This window comes from Leptonychotes weddellii, chromosome 14, assembly GCF_054177405.1.
Source record: "Leptonychotes weddellii isolate Sample4059 chromosome 14, ASM5417740v2, whole genome shotgun sequence".
Taxonomy (NCBI): Eukaryota; Metazoa; Chordata; class Mammalia; order Carnivora; family Phocidae; genus Leptonychotes; species Leptonychotes weddellii.
The window spans coordinates 69,451,044-69,474,754 of record NC_138382.1 but is presented as its reverse complement, the minus strand read 5'-3'; the positions used below and the strand labels follow the sequence as shown (position 1 = coordinate 69,474,754).

At 38.2% G+C, this 23,711-nt stretch overlaps 3 protein-coding genes and 1 pseudogene across 3 annotated transcripts in view; 3 read left to right on the top strand and 1 right to left on the bottom strand.

Annotated features, from left to right (window-relative positions):
* PDCL (phosducin like) overlaps positions 1-23,711 on the top strand; it is a 74,284-nt gene that overhangs the window by 32,982 nt on the left and 17,591 nt on the right. The window contains exon 3 of the mRNA XM_081803538.1: positions 5,722-5,791. Within this exon, the coding sequence (XP_081659664.1) occupies positions 5,722-5,786 (65 nt within the window). The 3' untranslated portion in view covers positions 5,787-5,791. The remainder of the gene's footprint in view (positions 1-5,721; positions 5,792-23,711) is intronic.
* Positions 5,804-8,799, top strand: OR1B1 (olfactory receptor family 1 subfamily B member 1). Its single transcript, XM_081803537.1, has one exon. The coding sequence runs from the start codon at positions 6,010-6,012 to the stop codon at positions 7,102-7,104; it is 1,095 nt and encodes a 364-aa protein (XP_081659663.1). The 5' UTR covers positions 5,804-6,009; the 3' UTR covers positions 7,105-8,799.
* Positions 15,016-16,076, top strand: LOC102743728 (olfactory receptor 1J21-like; annotated as a pseudogene).
* On the bottom strand, positions 21,912-23,048 carry OR1Q1 (olfactory receptor family 1 subfamily Q member 1). The gene has a single exon (XM_006739496.2). The coding sequence runs from the start codon at positions 23,046-23,048 to the stop codon at positions 22,029-22,031; it is 1,020 nt and encodes a 339-aa protein (XP_006739559.2). The 3' UTR covers positions 21,912-22,028.

Here is a 23,711-nt window from a genome sequence, read left to right as displayed (position 1 = left end):
AATTTTAGCCATTCTGACTGGTGTGAGGTGGTATCTCAGCTTCAGGTTTGCTCTTGAAGAGCCTGCACAGTGAAGGGAATGGGGGAAGAAGGGAGAAAAAATATAGAAAAGAGCTAACCACTGAAAGGAGAATGAAATTCACAATTTACAGTATTCAGGAGATTGGAAAAAACCAAATATCAAGAATATGGGGGATAGTGATTAAGAATGCCATTGATAGAGAAGGAAAATCAAGGGTTGAAAGAAGCAGTGGCTGAGATGTTGACCATTCTCTGTGTTAAAATTCCAGTTCTGCCACTGACTTGCTGTGCAATATTAAGCAAGTTGCTTAATTTCTCTATGCCTCAGTTTCCCCATGTGTAAAATGAGAATAAAATAGTATTTACCTCATAGAGTACAGGTTTAATAAAATCATGCATGTAGAGTGTTTTGTACTATTTGTCATGTAGCAAGGGGTCCACAAATGTTACTTATTTTATTATTACTACTACTACTACTATTACTACCACCGTTACAGGTCATTGTATATGATGAGGACTGTCTATTGATAACCTTGGAAGCAAAATTTGAATAAATTACTTTATAAGCAAACTATATTTAATTAAACTAACTATACAAGATGGAGCAAATGGTTAATAGATTATGAAATATGAAATATATATTTTTAAAATTTTGAATATTCATTTTATTTCTTTTCCTTGTCATTACTTCATTGGCTAAGACTTACAAAGCAATGTTGAATAAGAGCTTTTGATAGTAGTCATCCTTGGCTTGTTCCTAAACTTCAGTGAGATTATTTTAGAGATGCACCAAGTATGACTTTCACTGTAGGTTAATACTAGATGAACTTTATTGGGTTATTCTTTTTATTTCCAGTATGCTAAGAGATTTTGGTTATGAATGGGTATCAAATTCTCTCAAATGCACTTTCTGCATCTTTTGAGGTGATCACATTTTTAAAATTTTGTAAACAGTAATAGGCATTTTATTTAATTCTTCTAACAACTTTGCAAAAATAGCTTCTATGTCAATCTTAGAAATCCATGACTCAGACAAGTCAAGAAACTTGCCCATATGAGAGAGTTAGTAACTTGGAGCACAGAAATATAAACTATGTCTGCTTTGACCCATACCCTGTAGCAGGAATAACTAAGCAACACAAATACACATCACAGAGAATGGATAAATACATTGTGGTATATTCATACAAGGGACTATTACGTAGCAATGAAAAATAAATAAGCCGCAGCTGTACCCAATAATATCATTGAATCTAAGTAGTATAATATTCAGACATAAAATTGATTAATCCCTAATTACTTAAATTTTATTACCCTTTTATAAATTTCAGATCATTTCAAACTTAACAATATTCTTCTTGGAATACCTATAGTAAATATATATCAAATATAAACATGTATTGATGAAAGAAAGGGAATGATTAATCCAAAATTCAAGGGACTGGTTACCTTAGGCAGAAAGTGTCAGGGTGAGCTGATGTATACATAGATATGAATTATAATCAGTGTTCTAGTTTCTGTGTTAAAATCAAGTTAATGGGTGTTTATAATAGTATTCAAAACTAAGGGAGCAAGCAAGCTGGTGATGCTTGGACTGATGAATAGGGTGTAGCATGAGTGAGGGATTATGATTAATCTAGTCCTGGGTTCCTGAGGCTGGAGAAATGTAGGCAGTTATGAGCCCTCCACCTTTGTCTATTATAGTCTTGCTGAAGAATTCTCCCTTCTATTCCAGAGTCCTGTCTAAACTTTGTCCCTGGTTGTAGATTTCTAGAGTCAGTCCCAAATGAAAGAACTTCCATTAGAAACTTAATGTAGAATTTAATACAGCAAGACAGAGAAATACGAATGGTAACTGGAAACAGGGAACATGCCTGGAGTTAGGGGAAGACAATTTAGAGAAATGTCTAGGCTCATTGGCTCATTATAGGTCTGATAGTTAACATTTCACATGTATTTTGACATCTTCCTCTCTTCCACAAGATTTTAGAAAATTGTTTTGGAAATAAACCTCTGGTTCTCCCAGTTCTAAGATAGATAATACCTAATTCTGGATTCTCCATGAGTGTCCCAGTGTTGTGTGTGTACAGGGATTGAATTAACTGAGGTGGATGTTATTTTGAGCTAGAATGGTATACTTAGTCTTATGAAGGAATAAATAATGAAAATATAAGAAAATTAAAGCTTCTATGTTTTTGTTTCTATTCTTACCTTTACTGTTTATATATTTTAGTAAGAAAAGTTCCACAATATAGAAAAATGTGTGGAAACCAAGACAATACATATAGTCAGCATCCAACTTTAAAAAATACTTAAGATTCACCTTTTTTGGTTTCAATTCTTTTTTTTTTCCAGTTCTTATTTTTTAAAAACTGGATGGCTACAGATACAGTTAAAACCCAAACTACTGGGTGCTTGGGTGGTTCAGTTGGTTAAACGTCTGCCTTCAGCTCAGGTCATGATCCCAGGGTCTTGGGATCAAGCCTGCATCAAGCTCACTGCGTAGCGGGGAGTCTGCTTCTCCCTCTGCCCCTATCCCCACTTGTGCTCTCTCTCTCTCTGTCTCTCTCTCTCTCTCAAATAAATAAATAAAATCTTAAAAAAAAACCCAGACTACTTCTCTCTCCTATCCTCTATCCTTTCCTCCTTCCCCAAAGGTAACCACTATTTCAAATAAAGCATTCATTATCCTATGCATGGTTTTAGTATATATATATGTATATATATGTATACACACACACATACACTATACAGTATAGTAGCTATACATACACTATACTATACATATACTATATATGGGGTTATATGTATATATTATACATATACTATATATATGTATATACTATACATATACTGTATATATACTATACATATATATGTATATATACTACACAATATTTTTACGTGCTTTAAATCTTCATATATGCCATATTTTCCTGTCATTCTGAACTGGTATTTTTAAAGTTAATATTATGTTTTGGAGACTTATATTTATTGATGCATGTGGCTCTGCTTTCTACTAATGTATACTATGAGTAAACCACAAGTTACAATAGGTATATGCAGTTGTGGTAGTACATTTGACTGAATAACCTCTCCTTCAAACACTGAGAAGGTCATCTCTATCATATATCGCAGTTTCTAGACATTGTGAGTTTGCTTTGGGGCTGCCATTTTCTGTATTCCACAGGATCACTTAACCACAGAGTGAGTCTCAAGAAGCTTGAGAACCAATCTCATACAGATTTCATTGTCAGGACATGATGTTTTTAAATTGGAACTCAAAATGAAAAGATAGTTTAAGAAAACATGTAACAAAATTACAACTCTAAGTATTATGTCAAGAAAATTTGAGTAAGGGAGCATGTGCATGGAGGACAATTGGCGAAGGCTGCCTCTACAGAACCCATTGGGATAAAGATGTATGAGGCCTTCTAGAGTCTATTGTTGCTGAGAAGTCTTCTGTCAGAAAGTCTAATCTTTCCTTTGTAGGTAATCTTTCCTTTCTCTCTGCTTGGTTTTAATATTTTATCTTTGTATGTAAGTGATGAATCACTAAATCCTACACTTTGATATTACACTGTAGGTTAACTAACTGGAATTTAAATAAAACTTGGAAAAAAGAAAATAAAATAATCAGTAAGGTAAAAAAATATTTTATCTTTTTATTTGCTCTATAGCAATTTCTCTAATGTAGTGTCTATGCAAGGATTTTAAAAAATTTATCTTGTTTGGGAGTCATTGTGATTCTTCAATCTGAGGCCTCATTTCTTTAATTAAGTCTGGAAAATTCTCAGTCTGTTTCTTCAATATTTCCTTTCCTCTATTTTCTCATTGATTTTTTTCTTGGATTTATTCAGTGTATAGTGGATCTCCTTATTTTTTTCCCCCCCAAAAGTCTTGACTCCTCTCCCCACATCTTGGTCACTTTGTACTCTCTTCTGGGTATTTTTCTCAGAACTTGCCACTCTCTTCAGTCATTGTCCAAGCCATCCACTGAGTTTTTATTTTGAATGTGAATATTGTATTTTCTAGTAATTCATTTTTGGTCTTTTCCAAATCTGTTGTATTTTACTTTTATAAAATCTTATTTCTTACAGTCTTTATTCCTTCTTTTAGATACAAAGTATTTTAAACATAAATTATAATTCCTAACAGATTATTTAATTTTATGATATTTAGGGGAGGTAATTCTATCACTTGTTGATTGCTGATTATCTTCATAATAAATAGGTTCTGTGTTTGTTTAGTAATTTTGAATTGTGAGCTCATCTTTTTGGTTGGTTTTTATTTGTGGGATTCCTATACAGTCTGGAGTCTGCAACTCCTTGTGGAGAAGTTTTATATTTGCTTCTAAAAGGTATCCCAAGGGTTTTACCAGTCTGGGAATGATTTTTATGTTAGTTTTTCAGTTTGAGGGTCTAGGATCATATGTGTCTTGTAATTAAGCTTATCCATTCCATGTGCTGTACAGACCGATAACTGCATTCCCATGGGAGACATTTCCTCTCCAGGAAGTACAGGATGAGAGATACGAGTTTTCTTTGGGTGTCCTGTAGACACTGGTATATATACATTTTCCTGTTTGTGTATATTCTTTCATTGAAGGCTTACCCTTTAGAATGTCCTGAATTAATGTGGTGGTGTCTACCTTTTGCCTCACACAGGCCTCCACTCTCACGTCCTGTTCCACCATCGGGGTTATTTGTCTAGCTTCTGGACAATGAAGACTAATGGTATACCCCTCCCACCTACCTGTTACCACCACCACTATGCCATTGTGGACAGTTTATTGTATTTTATTTTTTGTTATGTTCAGTTAGCCAGCATATAGTACATCATTAGTTTTTGATGTAGTGTTCAACGATTCATTAGTTGTGTATAACACCCAGTGCTCATCACAACACATGCCCTCCTTGTGGACAGTTTAGAGATTAGTTTTTCATATCCCTCCTTGATTATCAACCCTTGTATTTCCTTTACATTCTTAAACACTCAGTTATGAATTTAAAAGGATGATTGTTATATTTTCTCAAAATTTATACCTATGTTAAGTGGGAAGGTGCTTAGTACCTCATATTTCAGCAAGGTGAAGCTTTCAAAATAACATGTGAAGATCTACAGAAATGTGAGAGCTTACCATGTTCAGAAAACTAAAAAAGAACTGTCTAGTTTTAAACATACTGGGTAGATGTCTCAGCACGAACTTGGTAAGATAGGTTAGTTATTGACAACAAAAGTTCTTTAAAAGCCAGATGAAGCTATTTGGATTCTATTCTGAAGGCCCTGACTCATTAAATAGGGAATCACATGTTGAAAGTTTTCTTCTGGCATCGGTATGGAAGATCTATCAGGGGAGTAAGTAGAGAAACTAGTCATGAGGCTATGAAGTTAGCACTGGTAGGAGATGCTGAAGCTTAAACAGTGTGAGTGGATTAAGGACAAAGGATGAACATAAGGATAAATGTGGAAGTCAAGGAGTGATTGAATATGAGGAGATGAGAGAGAGATTCCTCCAGCTTTTGCTTTGGACAACCAGATGGATGATTATGGTGATGCCATTAACCAACAAAATGGAATCAAGAGTAAAAACAAGTTACTTTATGACAACCTGAAGCAATTTCACTATAAAAATCAACTATTTATAATAAACCATTTCTTTATATGTTACATATTAAATGATACATTATGTTCCTTACAGGTTCGGAGAGAAGAAATCACGAGGATTACAGTGGGATGAAGTGTGAATTGAAGATGAAGAGTTAGAGCCAGTGAGTATAGGAATTTTTTCATGAAGTTTGCCATTGGAAGGAGATAAGCAGCAGTAGGATGAAAAGACACTATTGAATGAAGTGTTTATAACTGGCTGAAGGACTTTGTCAAGGTTTATAGATTATAGAAAATGAGCCACTAGAGTGGATGAAAAGGAAGTAGGAAAAAATGCTTTAATAAGTTACAGGAGTGAAGTCATAGACCTAGCAGAAGGGCCATGTGGTCAGTTGAATTTAAGTCATTAAGGAGCTTGAATAACATAAATAAATCAACTAGAGCTATTATGATCCCCAGCCTACTACCTATGACTTGCTCTTTGATTCAAACTCTCTTTCAGGCAGGCTCATTGTCACTCATCATGGGCTGCACACCTAATGCTTCACATTCTCCAGTCTTCTTGCTCCTTGGGTTCTCAAAAGCTAGAGTCTCCCCAGGTCTCCTTTTCTTCCTGTTCCTGGCTATTTACCTGGTCACCATAATAGGGAACATGACTCTAATGCTGCTTATCTCCAGGGACTCCAGGCTCCACTCACCTATGTATTATCTGCTCCGTGGTCTCTCCATGATAGACATGGGGCTGTCCACAGTCACCCTGCCCCAGTTGTTGGCCCATCTGGTCTCTAATTACCCAGCCATTTCTGCTGCCCGCTGCTTGGCCCAGTTCTTTTTCTTCTATGCATTTGGAGTTACGGATACACTTGTTATTTCTGTCATGGCTCTAGATCGTTACGTGGCCATCTGTAATCCCCTACACTACCATTCAGTGATGAATCGCCAACTCTGTGCCTTCTTACTGGCCTTGAGCTGGGTGGTGTCTATAGTGCACACCATGCTGCATGTGGGACTTCTCTTGCCTCTTTACTGGGCTGGGGATGCTGAGGGCAATGTTAAACTTCGCCATTTCTTTTGTGACCACCGACCACTTCTGCGAGCCTCTTGCTCTGACATACGTTCCAATGAGCTGGCCATATTCTTGGAGGGTGGCTTCCTCATGCTAGGTCCCTGTGCCCTCATTGTACTCTCCTATGCTCGCATTGGGGCCACCATCCTACGTTTGCCTTCAGCTGCTGGTCGCCACCGTGCAGTCTCCACCTGTGGATCCCACCTCACCATGGTTGGCTTCCTCTATGGCACCATCATTTGGGTCTACTTCCAGCCTCCTTCCCAGAACTCTCAGGAAAAGGACATGGTGGCTGCTGTGACGTACACTGCCATTACCCCTTTGGCCAACCCTTTTGTGTACAGCCTCCGCAACAAGGATGTCAAGAGTGCACTTCACAGGCTGCTTGGACGGGGGAGGGCGGACTCCTGATAAGCCTGCTGAAGAGCCATTTTGGTTAGTTAAGGAAAGCAGTGGGAAGGTTTGAGCATGGCTGGTTTTGGAAAGACGAGGAAAGGATGGCCTGGCTAACTTATGGAACTCCAGATTCAGCTCGTGATGTGGTGATCTGACAGAGCGGTGAACACATGCCACATGTGCTCAGGGCTCCTCATCAGCCTGCCTCGGGAACCCCTTCCCCAGACCGTTTATCTTCAGCTATCAAAGTGGATAATAATGAGTCACTAGGCCACAGTTTTGAAGAAATATGAGAATATTACTGTGAAATCTGAACTGAAGCAGAGACAGTGAAGTTAATTAGGTCACGTCTAACTTGATGTGCTTGCTTGTGGGAAGTGTGCTGGTGTATATCAGAAAGTTAGGGGAAGGGAACAGTTTAGGTAAATAGGGATGGCAATTTTACACCTGTTCCACTCAGCGAATATTGGCCCAAAAGTGAGCGTGAAAGGGGCCATGATTCTGCTATTCCACATCTTAGCCTCAGTTTCTATGGGCTTGTCATAGTGTGAGCATCTTATTCTGATGTGTGTAAATTCTATTTCATATATTTTAAATTAATTTTATTTACATTTTCCATAAGATATACAAAGAAAATGCAAAGCTAAGTACTCTGCTGCATAAGGAACTATAAAACAAGGAACAGTGAACTATTTCAACAATGAAGAAAACAAATTGGATGTGCTTATTAGCTTCTTGGGAGCTGGACATTGACTTCTATTTTGCTAGCTCTTATGAGATTTACAGTGATAATTAAAAATACTTCTTGAGCTCCTTTTTTATTGAAGTATAATTGACACACAGTGTTACATTAGTTTGAGGTGTACAACGTAGTGGTTTGATAACTATATGTTATGCTGTGCTCACACAAGTGTAGCTACCGGGCGCCTGGGTGGCTCAGTCGTTAAGCGTCTGCCTTTGGCTCAGGTCATGATCCCAGGGTCCTGGGATCGAGTCCTGCATCGGGCTCCCTGCTTGGCAGGAAGGCTGCTTCTCCCTCTCCCACTCCCCCTGCTTGTGTTCCTGCTCTCGCTATCTCTTTCTCTGTCAAATAAATAAATAAAATCTTTAAAAAAAAAAAAGTGTAGCTACCATCTGTCACCGTACAACACTGATAGTACCATTAACTTTTTTTTTTTACTAAGATATAAGTGAAATATAATATTGCAGGTTTAAGGTGTATAATATGTTGATTTGATACATTTATGTGTTGCAATATTACAGTAGTTCCCCTTACCCTTGGGGGTTATGTTCCAAAATCCCCAGTGGCTGCATGAAACAGCAGATAGTACTAAACCCTATATATACTATGTTTTTCCTATACATATGTAACTATGATAAAGTTTAATTTATAAATTAGGCAGAGTAAGAGATTAACAGTAATAAACAATAACAAAACAGAGAACAATTATAACAATATGCTGTAATAAAAGTTATGTGAATATAGTCTGTCTCTCTGAAAATATCTTTTGTACAGTACTCACCCTTCTTGTGATGATGTGAGGTGATGAAATGCTTATGTGGTGAGATGAAGTGAGGTCAATGATGTAGACATTGTGATACAGGATTACGCTGCTGTTGACCTTCTGATAATACATCAGGAGGAGGATCATCTGCTTCTGGAATGCAGTTGACCACAGGTAGCTGAAACTGCAGAAAAGGAAACCACAGATAAGAGGAGACTGCTGTACCACCAAAGTGTGAGCTAACACTTCTACCAAGTCATGTAATTTTCATCTTTTTTGTGGTGGGAAAAATGAAGATCTAGTCTCTTAGCAATTTTGAAGTTTACAATACAGTATTGTATTTTGTATTATATTATATATATAATAGATATATATTATTTATATATATATAAATCTCACATCTTTTTAATCCATTTTTTCTGTTGACGGACACTTAGGTTGTTTCCATATCTTGGCTATTGTGAATAATGCTATAAGCTTTTGCTGTGCAGAAGCTTTTTAGTTTGATATAGTCTCACTTGATTATGCTTTTGTTGTTTGTGTTTTTGGTGTCATAGCCAGAAAATCATTGCCCAGACCAATGTGAAAGAACTTCTTCCCCATTTTCTTCCAGACGTTTTACATTATCAGGCCTTATGTTTCTGTCTTTAATCCATTTTGAACTAATTTTTGTGTATGGTATAAGATAGGGGTTCAGTTTCATTTTTCTCTTTGTGGCTGTCCAGTTTCACCAACACCATTTGTTGAGGAGATTCTTCTTTCTTCATTGAGCATTCTTCATTTCCTTGTCAAAAGTCAATTGACAAAGTTAAATGGGTTTATTTCTGGACTCTCAGTTATATTGCATTGATCTATATATCTCTCCTTTTGCAAGTACCACATTCTTTTGACTCCTGTAGCTTTTCTTAAACGGTTTTCTTTTTTTTAAATTTATTATTATTTTTTATTTTTTTATTATTATGTTCAATTAGCCGGCATATTGTACATAATTAGTTTTTGATGTAGTGTTCAACGATTCATTAGTTGCCTATAACACCCAGTGCTGATCACCACACGTGCCCTCCTTAATACCCATCACCTGGTTACCCCATCCTCCCACACCCCTTCTTTCTGTAACCCTCAGTTTTTTTCATGGAGTCCAGAGTCTCTCATGTAAATGATTCTTTTAATTTCAGGTGTAGAACTTAGGGAGTCATCATTTACGACACCTAGTCGTAATCACAAGTGCCTATCACAAGTGCCCTCCTTAATACTCATGAAAAAGAAAAAATAAATAGATTTAAGTTTCATACTAAAACAAATTATTTTAGGGCACCTGGGTGGCTCAGATGGTTAAACGTCTGCCTTTGGCTCAGGTCATGATCCCAGGATCCTGGGATCGAGCCCTGCATCAGGCTCCCTGCTCAGCAGGGAACCTGCTTCTCTCCCTCTCCCTCTACTGCTCCCCCTGCTCGTGCTCTCTCGCTCTGTCAAGTGAATAAATAAAATCTTTAAAAAGAAACAAATTATTTTAATACTATCAAATGGCCAGTCAGTGTTGAAATTTCCAGTTGTTTCATAAATATAATAAAATGTTTTTATAGTTTTTAAGAATTAGAACCCAAATAAGGTTTACATATTGTGACTGGTTATTTGGTCTTTTCAGTCTCTTTCTTCTCTCTTTCTTTCCTCCCTTCCCTTTTTTCTTCCTCTTTCCCCTGCTGTCTTCTATCTCTGGCAATTTACTTGTAGACGATATCATGTAATTTTCCTGTGGAATTCCCTATAGTCTGGATTTGTGTGAGTTCATCATTATATTGCAGTTTAATGTGTTCCTCTGTGCTCTGTATTTTCCATAAGTTGGAAGTTGGATGTAGAAGCTTTATCAGATTCATGTTTGATTTTTGGAAAGGAGAGATTACTCCATAGGTGGTGTGGGAGATGTAATGTCTGGTTAGGTCACTTTTTGGTGAAATTAGCAGCTGTTGCTATTCAATGTCTAGATCTACTCATTAGAGCAATAATTAAAGCAGAGGTATATGTGTATGGAAGGGGTAAGAAATCAGGTGGAAGGAGGAAAGAACAGTCTAAAATCCAGACTGTCTGCTCAGAATGAGACTGATAGAAATGAATCACATCCATTTGACAATGTCATCAGCCTGTATCCACTGGGGAAATAAGTCACTTTCCCAAAGTAAGGAGGGCTTTTAGAAAGTCAAATAGATCCTCTGCAAACAAAAATAAATGTATTACATTTTTTGAGGAAATTAATATTATTTTGATTGAGTAAAATCTCTTTGTTTCCACTGAATTCTGATCATATTTGTCAGTTAATAATTTAGTTTTTCTAGTTTGTAACTAAGCTTCTTCTGTGCAGGTTAATGGTGGACAGTACTGGTATGTATCCAATTTATAGTCATTTCCACAATATCTAATCTATATCAATAAGCCATATGTCGTTGTTACTTTATAGTAGGACAAAGAATATCCAATTGGCATATAATGTCAGATTTTTCAGGGTGGTGCTCCACTTCCTGCTGCTGCTTTTATACTCAAAGGCTTGTTCAAATCAGGTATTCTGTGGATGATAGTTCTAAAATAGATAAGCAAAATGGGTAGATGAAATTCAGCAAAGGATGCAATTGGATGAGGACAGGAAATGCGGAAGTCATTGGAGAGGAGAATAGAAACGTAGCATTGGTCAGAGTTGTCCCACTGGTATTTCATAAAGCCTCATGCCTTGCAGCTAATTCAGCTGGGTTAAGCTGTTTGGATTAGTAACAAACACTCAATAACAGGAAGGATAGGTTGGGAAAACTGGCTTCTTGAAATGATGAAATAGGAATCAATTTCCTCTTGGGATTTTTTCTTGCTCAACTATTGACATTATGCAAGGAAGGCTATGGTGTCCCTCAAAGGGTAGATCTTCCCTATAGACACAATTGTTTTCAGAAGCTCTATGGTGAGATCTAGGTATAAGGAAGGAGAAGGAGCAGACTCTGGAGCTATAGTCCCAGCTGATGGAGGAAGGTAGATGGGCTCAGCCCCTTGAATTAATATTTCATCTGAACACAGTTGGAGGCTCTTGGGGTTGGTAGAATGAGTCCGTGTAAGTGATGCTGCTTCTTTGGGATGAGCTACCATATAGGAAGGCTTTTACAGAAAATGATGAAAAGGGAATCCTTAATTTTGTAAGAACATGGTGAAGGAGCACAGCTCTATTCATACTTTCTATCTTGAGTGTATGGTGTTAGATACAGAGAAAAGGTGAGAATAAGGTTATACTCTGCCCTCATAGTAAACAGAAAGGGCACAGAAAATAATCATTATCCTCTTTTAGAAAATGGTGTGATATTGGTGCCAAGAAGATCAAAGGATAGAATGAAGTACAAATATTATAGTCAAGGGAAGCAATGGGATAGAAGCATTGTCAGTTATAACACAGAAAAAAATAGGATTTTAAGTGAAAATATGAAGGCTTAGATGGAGAATATAGTCATGAAATCAGAGAGGGAATGGAAAGACATTTTACAGTTCTCTGGTGCAAGAAATGTGTGACAGAGGACCGAATTTATTTTGTGATAATTTGGAACATACATTTTTGAGACAGAGAAAAGGAGGTTCTGATTTATGCATCTCAGATTCAAACTTTATGATTCATCAACACAGGGGAACAGACTAGAAATAGAATTTAGACCAAGAAGCATTTAATAGAGCATATTCCTAATATTTAGATATTGATAAAGCAGTGAATGATCTCATGTCTTTTGGTTCTTCCATCACGGAAGAAAGATGAGAATAAGCAGAATTAAGGCTTGACACCCTAGCTCTGTTCCTTCTCCATGATTTTAGATGTCCCCGAAGAACCAGGTGGAAATGAGGAAACCTGAGATCCTTTTCTGTTTCATTCCAGGGATTCTTACTTTTTTTTCTCTCTCTCCAATTTCAATTTAGTTTACTGTCTTAAGGTGTTCAAATCTGTATATGTGTATATCTTCATACCTTTCCTAAATGGACTACTCCTTTCTCTATCTCCCCCTAGCATCAGCATCCTTGATCCCTCAAAGTTGTCTAAACAGGACCTCCAGAACTTAGACTCTGATGAGACTATTGTTGAGATATTGGGAAATAGAAAGTATACAGAAATGAGTCTTTTTTTCCCCTTATTTATTTATTTATTTATATTATTGAAATGAGTCTTGAAGAAATCAGCCAACAAGAGCACTACCACTGCTTATTACTCTTTTTGCATATAATTAGTTTACAAATGCAGTTTTGCTTTTTTTGGAAGAAAATGGACTCTATGTTATTACATTCTTCCCATAATGGATAAATCTATACCCTTTGCTACTTTTTCCTTCTTGGAGATCTTTTTCTTTCACCCTTTACCCGTGAAGGGACTTATCCCATCTCTCTTCCTTCCCATCCTTTCTGTTCACCTTCATTTATATCTCCCTGTGGAAGTCTTTGTATGGCTGCTGCCTTGAATGAGTAATAGGATTGCAAGAGGGTATAGCTTGATCTATATCCACAGACATAGAGAAGGATACAGGAAGAAATAAATACTAAAAGGAAAATATAAGTTTTTGTTACCTTTTAAGCTCCTGTTTCATGATCTTTAGAGTAAAGAAAATCGCCAAGAGAGATGTCCTTAAAATAGTTTTGATTCTTTATCTGAATATTAGGAATACTCTCCTTTAGTGGGGTTTAACACTGAATTCATCAAAGAATAAATGCAACTGTAGCACATCATTTGGCTCTGCGTGAAAAATATTTATGTAGTTTAAACTAATGTAAATGTGGTCTACTAATTTTTAGCTTTTACCTGGAAAGTTAACTGTGGTTACAACTCAATTTATATGTCTTCAATTTTGACAATGTACAAGTCAAGATACAGCTTTCCAAAGGTTGAAGGGTACAGGGATGAGGAAGAGAAGTGGAGTCTGAAGTTGATGGAATAAGAAATATAGATTTAAGTATACCATTTAAAAGCAGAAAAGCAACTAATTTAAGAACTAAAATAATCATCAAAAATTGGGGAAAGGATGAGAGAAGAATGGGGACAATGTAAACAAGGTAAAACTTCATCTTTCATAATAGAGAGCCAGAAGATAAATTGATAAAACTGGTACATAGATACGTAAACAAGTGGTTTATGATTTAGAGGCATAGAGGTGTGAACCACCGGAAGAGAGAAAACTAACCATGAAGTAAAGTTAGGGTTAGAGACTCTGCTTTTTATTGTATATTCTTTTTACTTTACTATTTTAACAATTTTTCTCTCATTCATGAAAAAAATATAGTATTTCACTGAAATATCCTTATCCATATAGTGGCCTCAAAATGTTACCTCTTTGGTGTACCATGTACATCTGCCTATAGGGAAAACCTGAGCTGAAAGGAAACAAGACTCCCATCCATTGGCAGATTACATTATTTATTGAAAATTAATCATTGCAATGAGCACTGGGTATTATACACAAACAATGAATCATGGAACACTACATCAAAAACTAATGAAGTACTGTATGGTGACTAACATAACATAAGAAAAAAAGAAAATTGATCATTAATAAAATCAATGATGATGTTAATCATTTCTAGTCTCATCCCAGGTAAGTTTAGTTGACTTAATGGAACAAGAATTCCCCTACCAAAAGAACAGTAGCTTCTGGACATACAAAGTTAGGACCAGATCTTCACTCCAGTGCTCCATCAAAGATATAGAGACTTGGACACCTGCCTGGAGCCTTGACATAGTTCCCTTTTCTTTACAACTCTGACAATCAGCAAAATGTGGTGCTTAGGGCGCCTGGGTGGCTCAGTCAGTTAAGCGGCTGCCTTCGGCTCAGGTCATGATCCCAGGGTCCTGGGATCGAGTCCCGCATCGGGCTCCCTGCTCAGAGGGGAGCCTGCTTCTCCCTCTCCCTCTGCCTGCCTCTCTGCCTACTTGTACTCTCTCTCTCTAATAAATAAATAAAAATCTTTAAAAAAAATGTGGTGCTTATGTCTAATAAAACTATACAGGGTTGAGTCCAGGTTTTGCCTCTCAGAGCCAATAAGACCTTGAACAAAGTAGTCTCTTTGCTTTAGCTCTCTCATCTGTAATATAAAAGTAGTTTGTACCATATGGTATTGTTGTGACAATTAAATGTATGATATTTGGTATGCTCTTCAGCGCATAGCAAACAACAAAGAAATTCTGTATTTAATGATGCCTTCTTTGTTATACAGGGACCATGTGTGATTTATCATACTGCCCTTAATATATATCACATCAAGAGATTGTAAGTGGTCAATAAATGAGCCTGGAATAAACTAAAGAGTGTGGGTGGGTACTTGAGTGGATGGATAGAAAGATAATGACAAAGGAAAGAGATGAAAGAAAAAGCTCTTTTGGAAACTAGGGGCATCCATGCAAGAAAAGATGTTTCCTAAAGCTATCCTAGAGTAAACTTGAGCATTATTTGATCCTAACACTTGCTGTTTGCGGGTGATATTGATCATGTGTTATGGCCACTAGAAACAGGACAGAAGTAACTGAATTTGTCTTATTGGGCCTGTCCAGCTGGCCAGAGATGCAGCCAGTTATTCTTGGGATTTTCCTTGCCATGTACCTGGTAGCACTTCTGGGCAATGCCCTATTAGTAATTGTTGCCCTCACAGACCCCAAGCTTCAGACACCAATGTATTTCCTGTTCAGTCAGCTTTCCTCTATTGATATGTTTCTGACAACCATCACTGTTCCCCAACACAGCACACACTGTCTGTAAACAGAACCATCTCCTTTGATTGCTGCATGATCCAGCTGTTCTTTTTTATGGCTGTGGGCAGCATGGAAGGTCACTTGCTGGCTGCCATGGCCTATGACCGCTATGTTGCCATCTGTGACCCCTTAAGATACTCTGCCATCATCAGCCATCACCTCTGTCTACGCATAACCTTGACCTCATGGGTGGTCGTCAGCCTAACAACCTCCTTTATAGTGTGTTGGTCACCCGCTTACCTTTTTGCGACAACCAGGTCACCCACTTCTTCTGTGACATCACACCCTTGCTGAAGTTCTCCTGCACCCAACCAGTGGTCAATGAAATGCTAATATGTACTGAGGGTGTAGCTGTGGTGGTCAGCCCCTTCTTCTTCATTTTAGGCTCCCATGCCCGCATTGGCGTTGCCATAGCCTACATGCACTCAGTTGCTGCCCTGTGCAAAGCCCTGTCCACATGTAGCTCCCACATTCTGGTTGTGCTGCTCCTGTATGGCTCTGTGATCGGCATGTACCTCCGGCCATCTTCCAGCTATGACTTGGACCAGGATTGCCAAGTTGCCGTCTTTTACACAGTAGCTACCCCTATGCTAAACCCACTGATCTATAGCCTGAGGAACCAGGAAGTTAAGAGAGCTCTGCGAAGGCTTTTCAGGAAACTCTGCATCTCAGGAAACTTCCAACGTGGTTCCTAGGTAAACAGGGGATGGCAGCACATCTCCTGAGCCCAAGGAGTTAAGATCTAACTTGAAAATGCCTCATATAGGGCGCCTGGGTGGCTCAGTTGGTTAAGCGACTGCCTTCGGCTCAGGTCATGATCCTGGAGTCCTGGGATCGAGTCCCACATCGGGCTCCCTGCTCGGCGGGGAGTCTGCTTCTCCCTCTGACCCTCCTCCCTCTCATGCTCTCTGTCTCTCATTCTCTCTCTCGCAAATAAATAAAATCTTAAAAAAAAAAAAAAAAGAAAATGCCTCATATAGATGGGTTACATTCCTAATAACTGGTATGGTTCACATTCCTGTGGAATAATTTTCCTTGTTGGCTCCCTCTTTTTTGGATTCAGGAAGAAGTGAGTTCATGAATAAATAGTTCTGGTCCCCATTGACTGACCTAGAATCTCATCATATTGGAACTGAACAGATGTTTTTATTGATTTATTTTTTTAAAAGATTTTATTTATTTATTAGAGAGAGAGAGAATGGGGGAGGGGCACAAGGAGGGGAAGAGAGAGAATCTCAAGCAGACTCCATGCTGAGCACAGAGCCTAACGTGGGGCTCCATCTCATGACCCTGAGATCATGACCTGAGCCGAAATCAAGAGTCAGATACTTAACCAACTGACCCACCTAGGCACCCCCTGGACAGATGTTTTTAGATCACCAAACCTGAACCTCTCATCTTTCAAAACTAATATGGGGCATAGGGGATTACTAAGCCAAATTATTATACATCAGTAAGGCCTGCAGAACTTTGATCATCTTAGTGATATTGTGGCGTTCTGACAGGTGTAAGGTGATATCTCATTGTAGTTTTGATTTGCATTTCTCTGATGATAAGTGGGGGATGATGAGTATCTTTTCATGTGTCTGTTGGCCATCTGTAGGTCTTTGGAGAAATGTCTGTTCATGTCTTCTGCCCATTTTTAATTGGATTATTTGTGGGTTTTTGGTGTTGAGTTGTGTAAGTTATTTATATATTTGGGATACTAAGCCCTTATCAGATATAATTGGCAAATATCTTCTCCCATTTAGTAGGTTGTCTTTTTGTTTCATTGAGTGTTTCCTTTGCTGTGCAGAAGCTTTTTATTTTGATGTAGTTTCAATAGTTTATTTTTGCTTTTCTTTCCTTTGTCTCAGGGACATATCTAGAAAAAAGTTGCTATGGCCAATGTCAGAGAAATTACTGCCTGTGCTCTCTTCTAGGATTTTTATGGTTTCCTGTCTTACATTTATATCTTTAATCCTTTCTGAGTTTATTTTTGTGTATGGTACAAGAAAGTGGTCCAGTTTCATTGTTTTGCATGTAGCTGTCCAGCTATTCCCAACACCATTTGTTGAAGAGACTATCTTTTTCCCATTTCATATTCTTGCCTCTTTTGTCAAAGATTAATTGACCATATAATTGTGGGCTTATTTCTGGGCTCTTTATTCTGTTCCATTGATCTATGTGTCTATTTTTGTACCAGTACTATATATACTGTTTTATTACAGCCTTGTAGTATATCTTGAAATCTGGGATTGTGATACCTCCACTTTTGTTCTTCTTTTTCAAGATTGCTTTGGTTATTCAGGGTCTTTAGTGGTTTCATACAAGTTTTAGGATTATTTGTTCTAGCTTGGTGAAAAATGCTGTTGGTATTTTGAGAAGGATTGCATTAAATCTGTAGATTGCTTTTGGTAGTATGAACATTTTAACAACATTTGTTCTCCCAATCTATAAGCATGGAATATCTTCGCATTTATTTGTGTGGTCTCCAGTTTCTTTCATCAACATTTTATAGTTTTCAGCGTATAGGTGTTTCACCCAGGAGAGTGATTTTTGAGTAGACCATAGAATAGCCTAAAACTCTTTTAAAATTGTAATAATTTTACAGTCTCCTGTTATTTTCAACTCACAGTAATAATAAGCAGTTCAGTACTTACAGTGACTGAATTATTCCATCTGAACTTTTATGTCACTCCATAAAAGACAGTATAGGTCACTGGTAATAGAGACTGGGAGAGAGAGTCTTCACAGTGGCTCTAACACCAGAAGTAGGTGGTCCCATTTGGGACATATGGCAAGTAGAGCTCTTTAAGCACGCTGATAGACTTGATGTAATATGTAAGGGGAAAAGAAGAATCAAGGATGGACTATGGAAATGGGTAGAACCATTTATTTATATGTGACAGTCTCTGTATTGTTGGTGTAAAGAAACATACCTTTGAGAGATAAAGGGGGCAGTATAATTATAATTACACTGAAACAATAGAAGTAAGTAGCTCTTCGGTGCAAACATGATTTTCCAGAAATTATTCTCCTTGAAGAGGTCAGAATGAAATAGAGTTCAGAAACCCAAGGGAAAATGCTAAGGGGTTTTGTTGAAGGTGGTGTAGGGTCATGTTCAGGGGGATGGACTCTGGAGCCAGATAACACAAATTAGAAACCCACTATTGTCATTACTTGCCATGTGGTTTTTTTCTCAGGCTATTGGTAACCAGCGTCGTACCTGGACCTGCCCTTATAGTTATTATGATTTCAAGATAACCTCAGTGATAATCAGGAAACTTTGAAAAAAACAAGTTTTATTACTCTCAGGTCCTGGAAAGCATATTGCACACCTGGGGCCACACAGTGAGGTCACAGGTAGAGAGAAAGCATGGGAGAGCATGGGCTTGGTGTTCTGTTTTTATTGAGGTTGAGGGAAGGGTCCTTGGGTTTCACAGGTTGATTCTATGGGTGGACTTAAAACATAAGAGCAGGAGTTTAAAGTGTGGGAAGAGAAAAACAAATAGTCCGTTAATATAAATCAACCAAGATTTCTGAAACAAATGAGCAGGGGGGCAGTGGCATAGGAGGTTGGAAGGTTCTGGCTCTTTACTAGTCAGTGTGGCTGGCAATGTATTTATTGAGATAGCCTTTTGATGCGGAACCCAAAATCAACCTCCAAAATCAAAGCTAAGTCAAGTACTTGGTCTACAAAAAGTAAAACCAACTGTAGGACTTACACTATAGTGATCTTTGACAATGATCCAACTACTCTGCCTCAGTTATCCATCTGTAAAGAAGAGAGAAACAGTACCTATAATTTAGGATTGTCAAAAGGATTTTATGAATAAAATCTATGTAAAGCACTCATAATAATAGACCAGCTTATGAGTACCATATGTGTGTATACTATTATTATTATTATTACTATCAATAGCCTACAGATGAAGAAATAATGAGAGAAAAGAACAAAGAGTTGGTGGTTAAAGGTTTGGATATCTGTATGTACCTAAAGGCTATTGATGAAATGAGAGTAAGGCCAGTAATTAATCTGCCTCATTTTTTTTATTGACTGAACAGCAGTTCATAATATGTGTGTATTGTTTTGGTTGAGATTTCCTTCAAAGTACTGAATAAAAGACAACCCCAAACCTCAGTGGCTTATAACAACAGACATTTATTTCTCAGTCAAAAGTCTGCAGGTGAGGGGCACCTGAGTGGCTTAGTCGTTAAGCGTCTGCCTTCAGCGCAGGTCATGATCCCAGGGTCCTGGGATAGGGCCCTGTGTCAGGCTCCCTGCTCAGTAGGAAGCCTGCTTCTCCCTCTCCCACTCCCCCTGCTGTGTTCCTGCTCTCGCTCTCTCTCTATCAAATAAATAAAATCTTATTAAAAATAAAATAAAATAAAATAAAGCATACCATTCAACATTTCTGGATGACAACTCAGCCTTAGCTTTTAAAAAAAAAAAGTCTGCAGGTTGAAAGAGGGAACTGTGTTTCAGACCCTGGGTCAAGTTCAGGTCTGGTCTATGTGTTTCTCATTCTGAGATTCAAGCTAAGGGGCCTTAGCTACATGAGATGAGCTTTTCTTCTCGTGGTGAAGGCCAGAGCTCAAGAGGGTAAACCAAATGATCTGAACCCATTCAAATCTTTTTATTGGAAACAGCATTTGTTATGCCTGTTAATAAACTGCTAGCTAAAGCCAGCCCAAAGTCAATGGGATGGAGATGTGTATTCTGCCCCAGCAAAGCCATGGCAAAGACAGGAAAGTAAGGAAGAACTGTGAACAGATAACACTATCTATCTAACTACAAAACAAAATGAACCAGAATTCCATTAGCATGCATGAAGATGATTTCTAATTTTTCACTATCCTAGACAAAAGTGTATTGAACATAAAATATATGAGTGTATTTACATATATATATATAATATTCATTCCTTACATATATTAATTCTATGAGATAAACTCCTAGAAGTGGAAGTGTATCATCTAAATACAAAATTATTTCATAGCATTTCCCAGTTGCTCTTCAATTATTAATATATTAATTTACTCTCCTGTCAATTTCTTTACCTTAAGAAAGTTCTTTCAGTGGGGGCATTTGGGGCTAGTTAGAAGAGGCTACAATGCTAACAGCTGAGGCAAATCATTTGGTAAAGTAGGTTCAGCCATGGAACTGACGCCTAAAGACAGAAAGGAGGAAGGTGGACCAAGGAGGCAGGAAAGAAAATAAGGGGAAACAGTGGAATCCAAAAGAAGAATATTGGGTATATAAGATACTTTCTGGAAAATGTGAAGAACCAGAGTTAAGTAACCAAAAGTTGGTTTCATTGCCTTGTTATTATCATTTTATAAATGTTAGGCCCCCTTTATCTTGGAAGAATTTATTATCCTGATGCAGCCAAAAACTTAAGGAGTGTAGCTCCTCAAACCAGTTTTGATGGTGACCAAGGCTTACATAAAGGTCTCAAGAAACCCTTCTTCTAGCTCATTACACAGATTTGCCACAGTTTTAGCTTCTTCTCAGTTCAGTGGCATTAACTGCTTATATCCTATAAAAGAAACTTTCTACTGTCAAATGGCCTATAAATCAGCCTGCACTTGCAACTTCTGCCCCATGTCCAGGGAGGTCCTTCTCACCTTTTCCTTTTGAAAAGGAAACTGGAAACACCCATGAAACTAAAGAATTGACATTTTAGTAGACATTTTGGCTCTTGGACCTATTTCTCATTTCCAGAACTGATCGATCAGCAGGCAAATACCCAGTGAAATAGTCAGGTTCCAAATATCAGCTACAGAGAAGATTAGGAGCATGCCGAGATAAAAGGAGTTAAGTTATCCTTGAATGGTGCAGCTAATGAAGGTTAAGAAAATGCAAGTTGGAGAGCCCTTTACATTATTTCACTGATACTGACTACTAAATTAACTCATACAAGTACAATAGATGCACAAGAATGACAGTGCTTAATTCTGCAACATCTGTGACTTCTGACCCTATACAGTAAACACTTGTCATCATGTCCCTCTTCCCATACTGGAGTAGTTCCACCATTTCATTTGTCTTGGTGGGAGGCAGAACCTCTCTCCCACTTAGAGAAAATAAAAGCAGCAGTATTGCTTGCTCAGTTTCCCTGGGAACTAGAGCAGGGACATGTGACCAAGTCTTGGCCAGCCGCATGGATCACCTTATTTTGATCTAGATGTATTGGTGTAAAGAACAAGAAGTGGGCAATTTTTTTTCTGGAGGTGGTCACATCTAGTTTTCAGGCCTCTGGGGGCTATGCGCAGTGACTATTGCTGATAGTATTGGTGGCGGTATAAGTGAAAAGAGTTTAGTGTCTACAGCAGTGACCTCATCAGACAATTCTGGGATATGATTTTGACTGTGGTTCTGACTATATGACCTTTCTTAGTCTTGTCCATTTTATTGAGCCTGGTTGCTTAGCCTTTGTGGAAATTCAGGAGTTCCACATACACTTTCAATAAACTTATTTCCCTCTATGAATCAACGAGAATTATTTTCTGTTGCCTATATCTAAGTATGTTACAACCCTGTTGTTTAATGGCAGGCCCAGAGTACACTCAATTATAATTAAAGTCATGCTAGTGGTTTGCGCTAAATACATGGTCTCATGTGCTTTGGTTTAAGGGATAGGTCAGGACAATATTCAATGGGAAAATCCATAATATGTAACTAATTTAGGTATTTCTGGGAAGTTCTAAAAGAAACAGATGTGTAAGGGACAAAACTGTTTCCCCAGAATCACTGGGAAAACTAGGAACTGTGTTTTGGGGTTTTGTCTAAAGAAAGAAGTCCATATTCTGCTCACCCATTTTCTGCAGGCTCCCTTGACATCCCCATTCCTCAGGCTATAAATGAAGGGATTCAACATGGGGGTTACCACCGTGTACATGACTGTCAGGATGCGACCCTCAGTCACTGAATAGCTGGTAAGGGGCCTGAAGTAGACCCATGAGAGTGTGCCATAGAAGATAGCCACCACAGTGAGGTGGGAGCCACAGGTAGAAAAGGCTCTCCACTTGCTCTTGGCTGAGGGGCTCTGGAGGACCACTGAGATGATGTGGGCACAGGAGGTAATGATGAAGGCCAGAGCACCATTGATGACAATAACACCCTCTCTGTGAATCATCAGGGTGTTGAGGTAGGGGCTGGAGCAGGAAATCTTCATCAGAGGGTAGAGGTCACAGAAGAAATGCGGGATCTTGTTATCTGCACAGAAGATCAATCGGCCCATGAGAAAGGTGTGCAGCAGGGCATGAAGATGGGAGAGGATATGGCACAGAGCCACCATCTGTGAACACAACGTTCTGGTCAGGATCATAGGGTAGCGGAAAGGGTAGCAGATGGCGATGTATCTGTCATAGGCCATCACAGCCAGAAGGAAGTTTTCCATGGCTGCAAAGCAAATGAAGAAATAAGTCTGGGCTAAGCATCCCATGTAGGAAATAGCTTTTGTAGGAGAGAAAATGTTCTGCAGCATCTTGGGGACTGTGGTAGAAGTGAAGCAGACATCTGCCAAAGCCAAGTTACTGAGGAAGATGTACATGGAGGTGTGGAGGCGTGGAGTATAGATAATCAGTGTGATGATGGCAAAGTTCCCAGAAATGTTGATTGCATACATCAGTAGAAAAAGAAGGAAGAGTGGAATCTGCTCTGGGTGGGTAGAAATGCCCAAGAGAACAAAATGGGATACACTGGTCCAGTTGGTATTGACCATCTGTTGCCATAAGAATAAACAGGATTATCACTTTTTATTGAGGTATATAATTGCCATATAACATTATATTAGTTTCAAGTGTACACCATAATGATTCGATATTTGTATATATTGCAAAATGATCGCCACATTAACTCTAGTTAACATCCATCCCCATACATAATTACAAATTTTTTTCTTGTGATGAAGACTTTTAAGATATACTCTCTTAGCAACTTTTAAATATGTGATGCAGTATTATTAAGTATATTCACCATGCTATACATTATATTCTCATGACTTATTTTATAACTGGAAGTTTGTACCTTTGAACTCCTTTCACCCATTTCACCACTCCCTGCCCTCTGCCTCTGGCAACCATCAATCTGTTCTCTGCATCTATGAGTTTGTTTTTGTTTTTGTTTTTTTTAAGAGAGAGAGAGAGAGAGAGTGTGCGTGAGCAGCAGGGTAGGGGCAAAGGGAGAGGGAGAGAGAAAGAATCTTTTTTTTTTTTTTTTTTTTTTTTAAGGATTTTATTTATTTATTTGAGACAGAGAGAATGAGATACAGAGAGCATGAGAGGGAGGAGGGTCAGAGGGAGAAGCAGACTCCCTGCCGAGCAGGGAGCCCGATGCGGGACTCGATCCAGGGACTCCAGGATCATGACCTGAGCCGAAGGCAGTC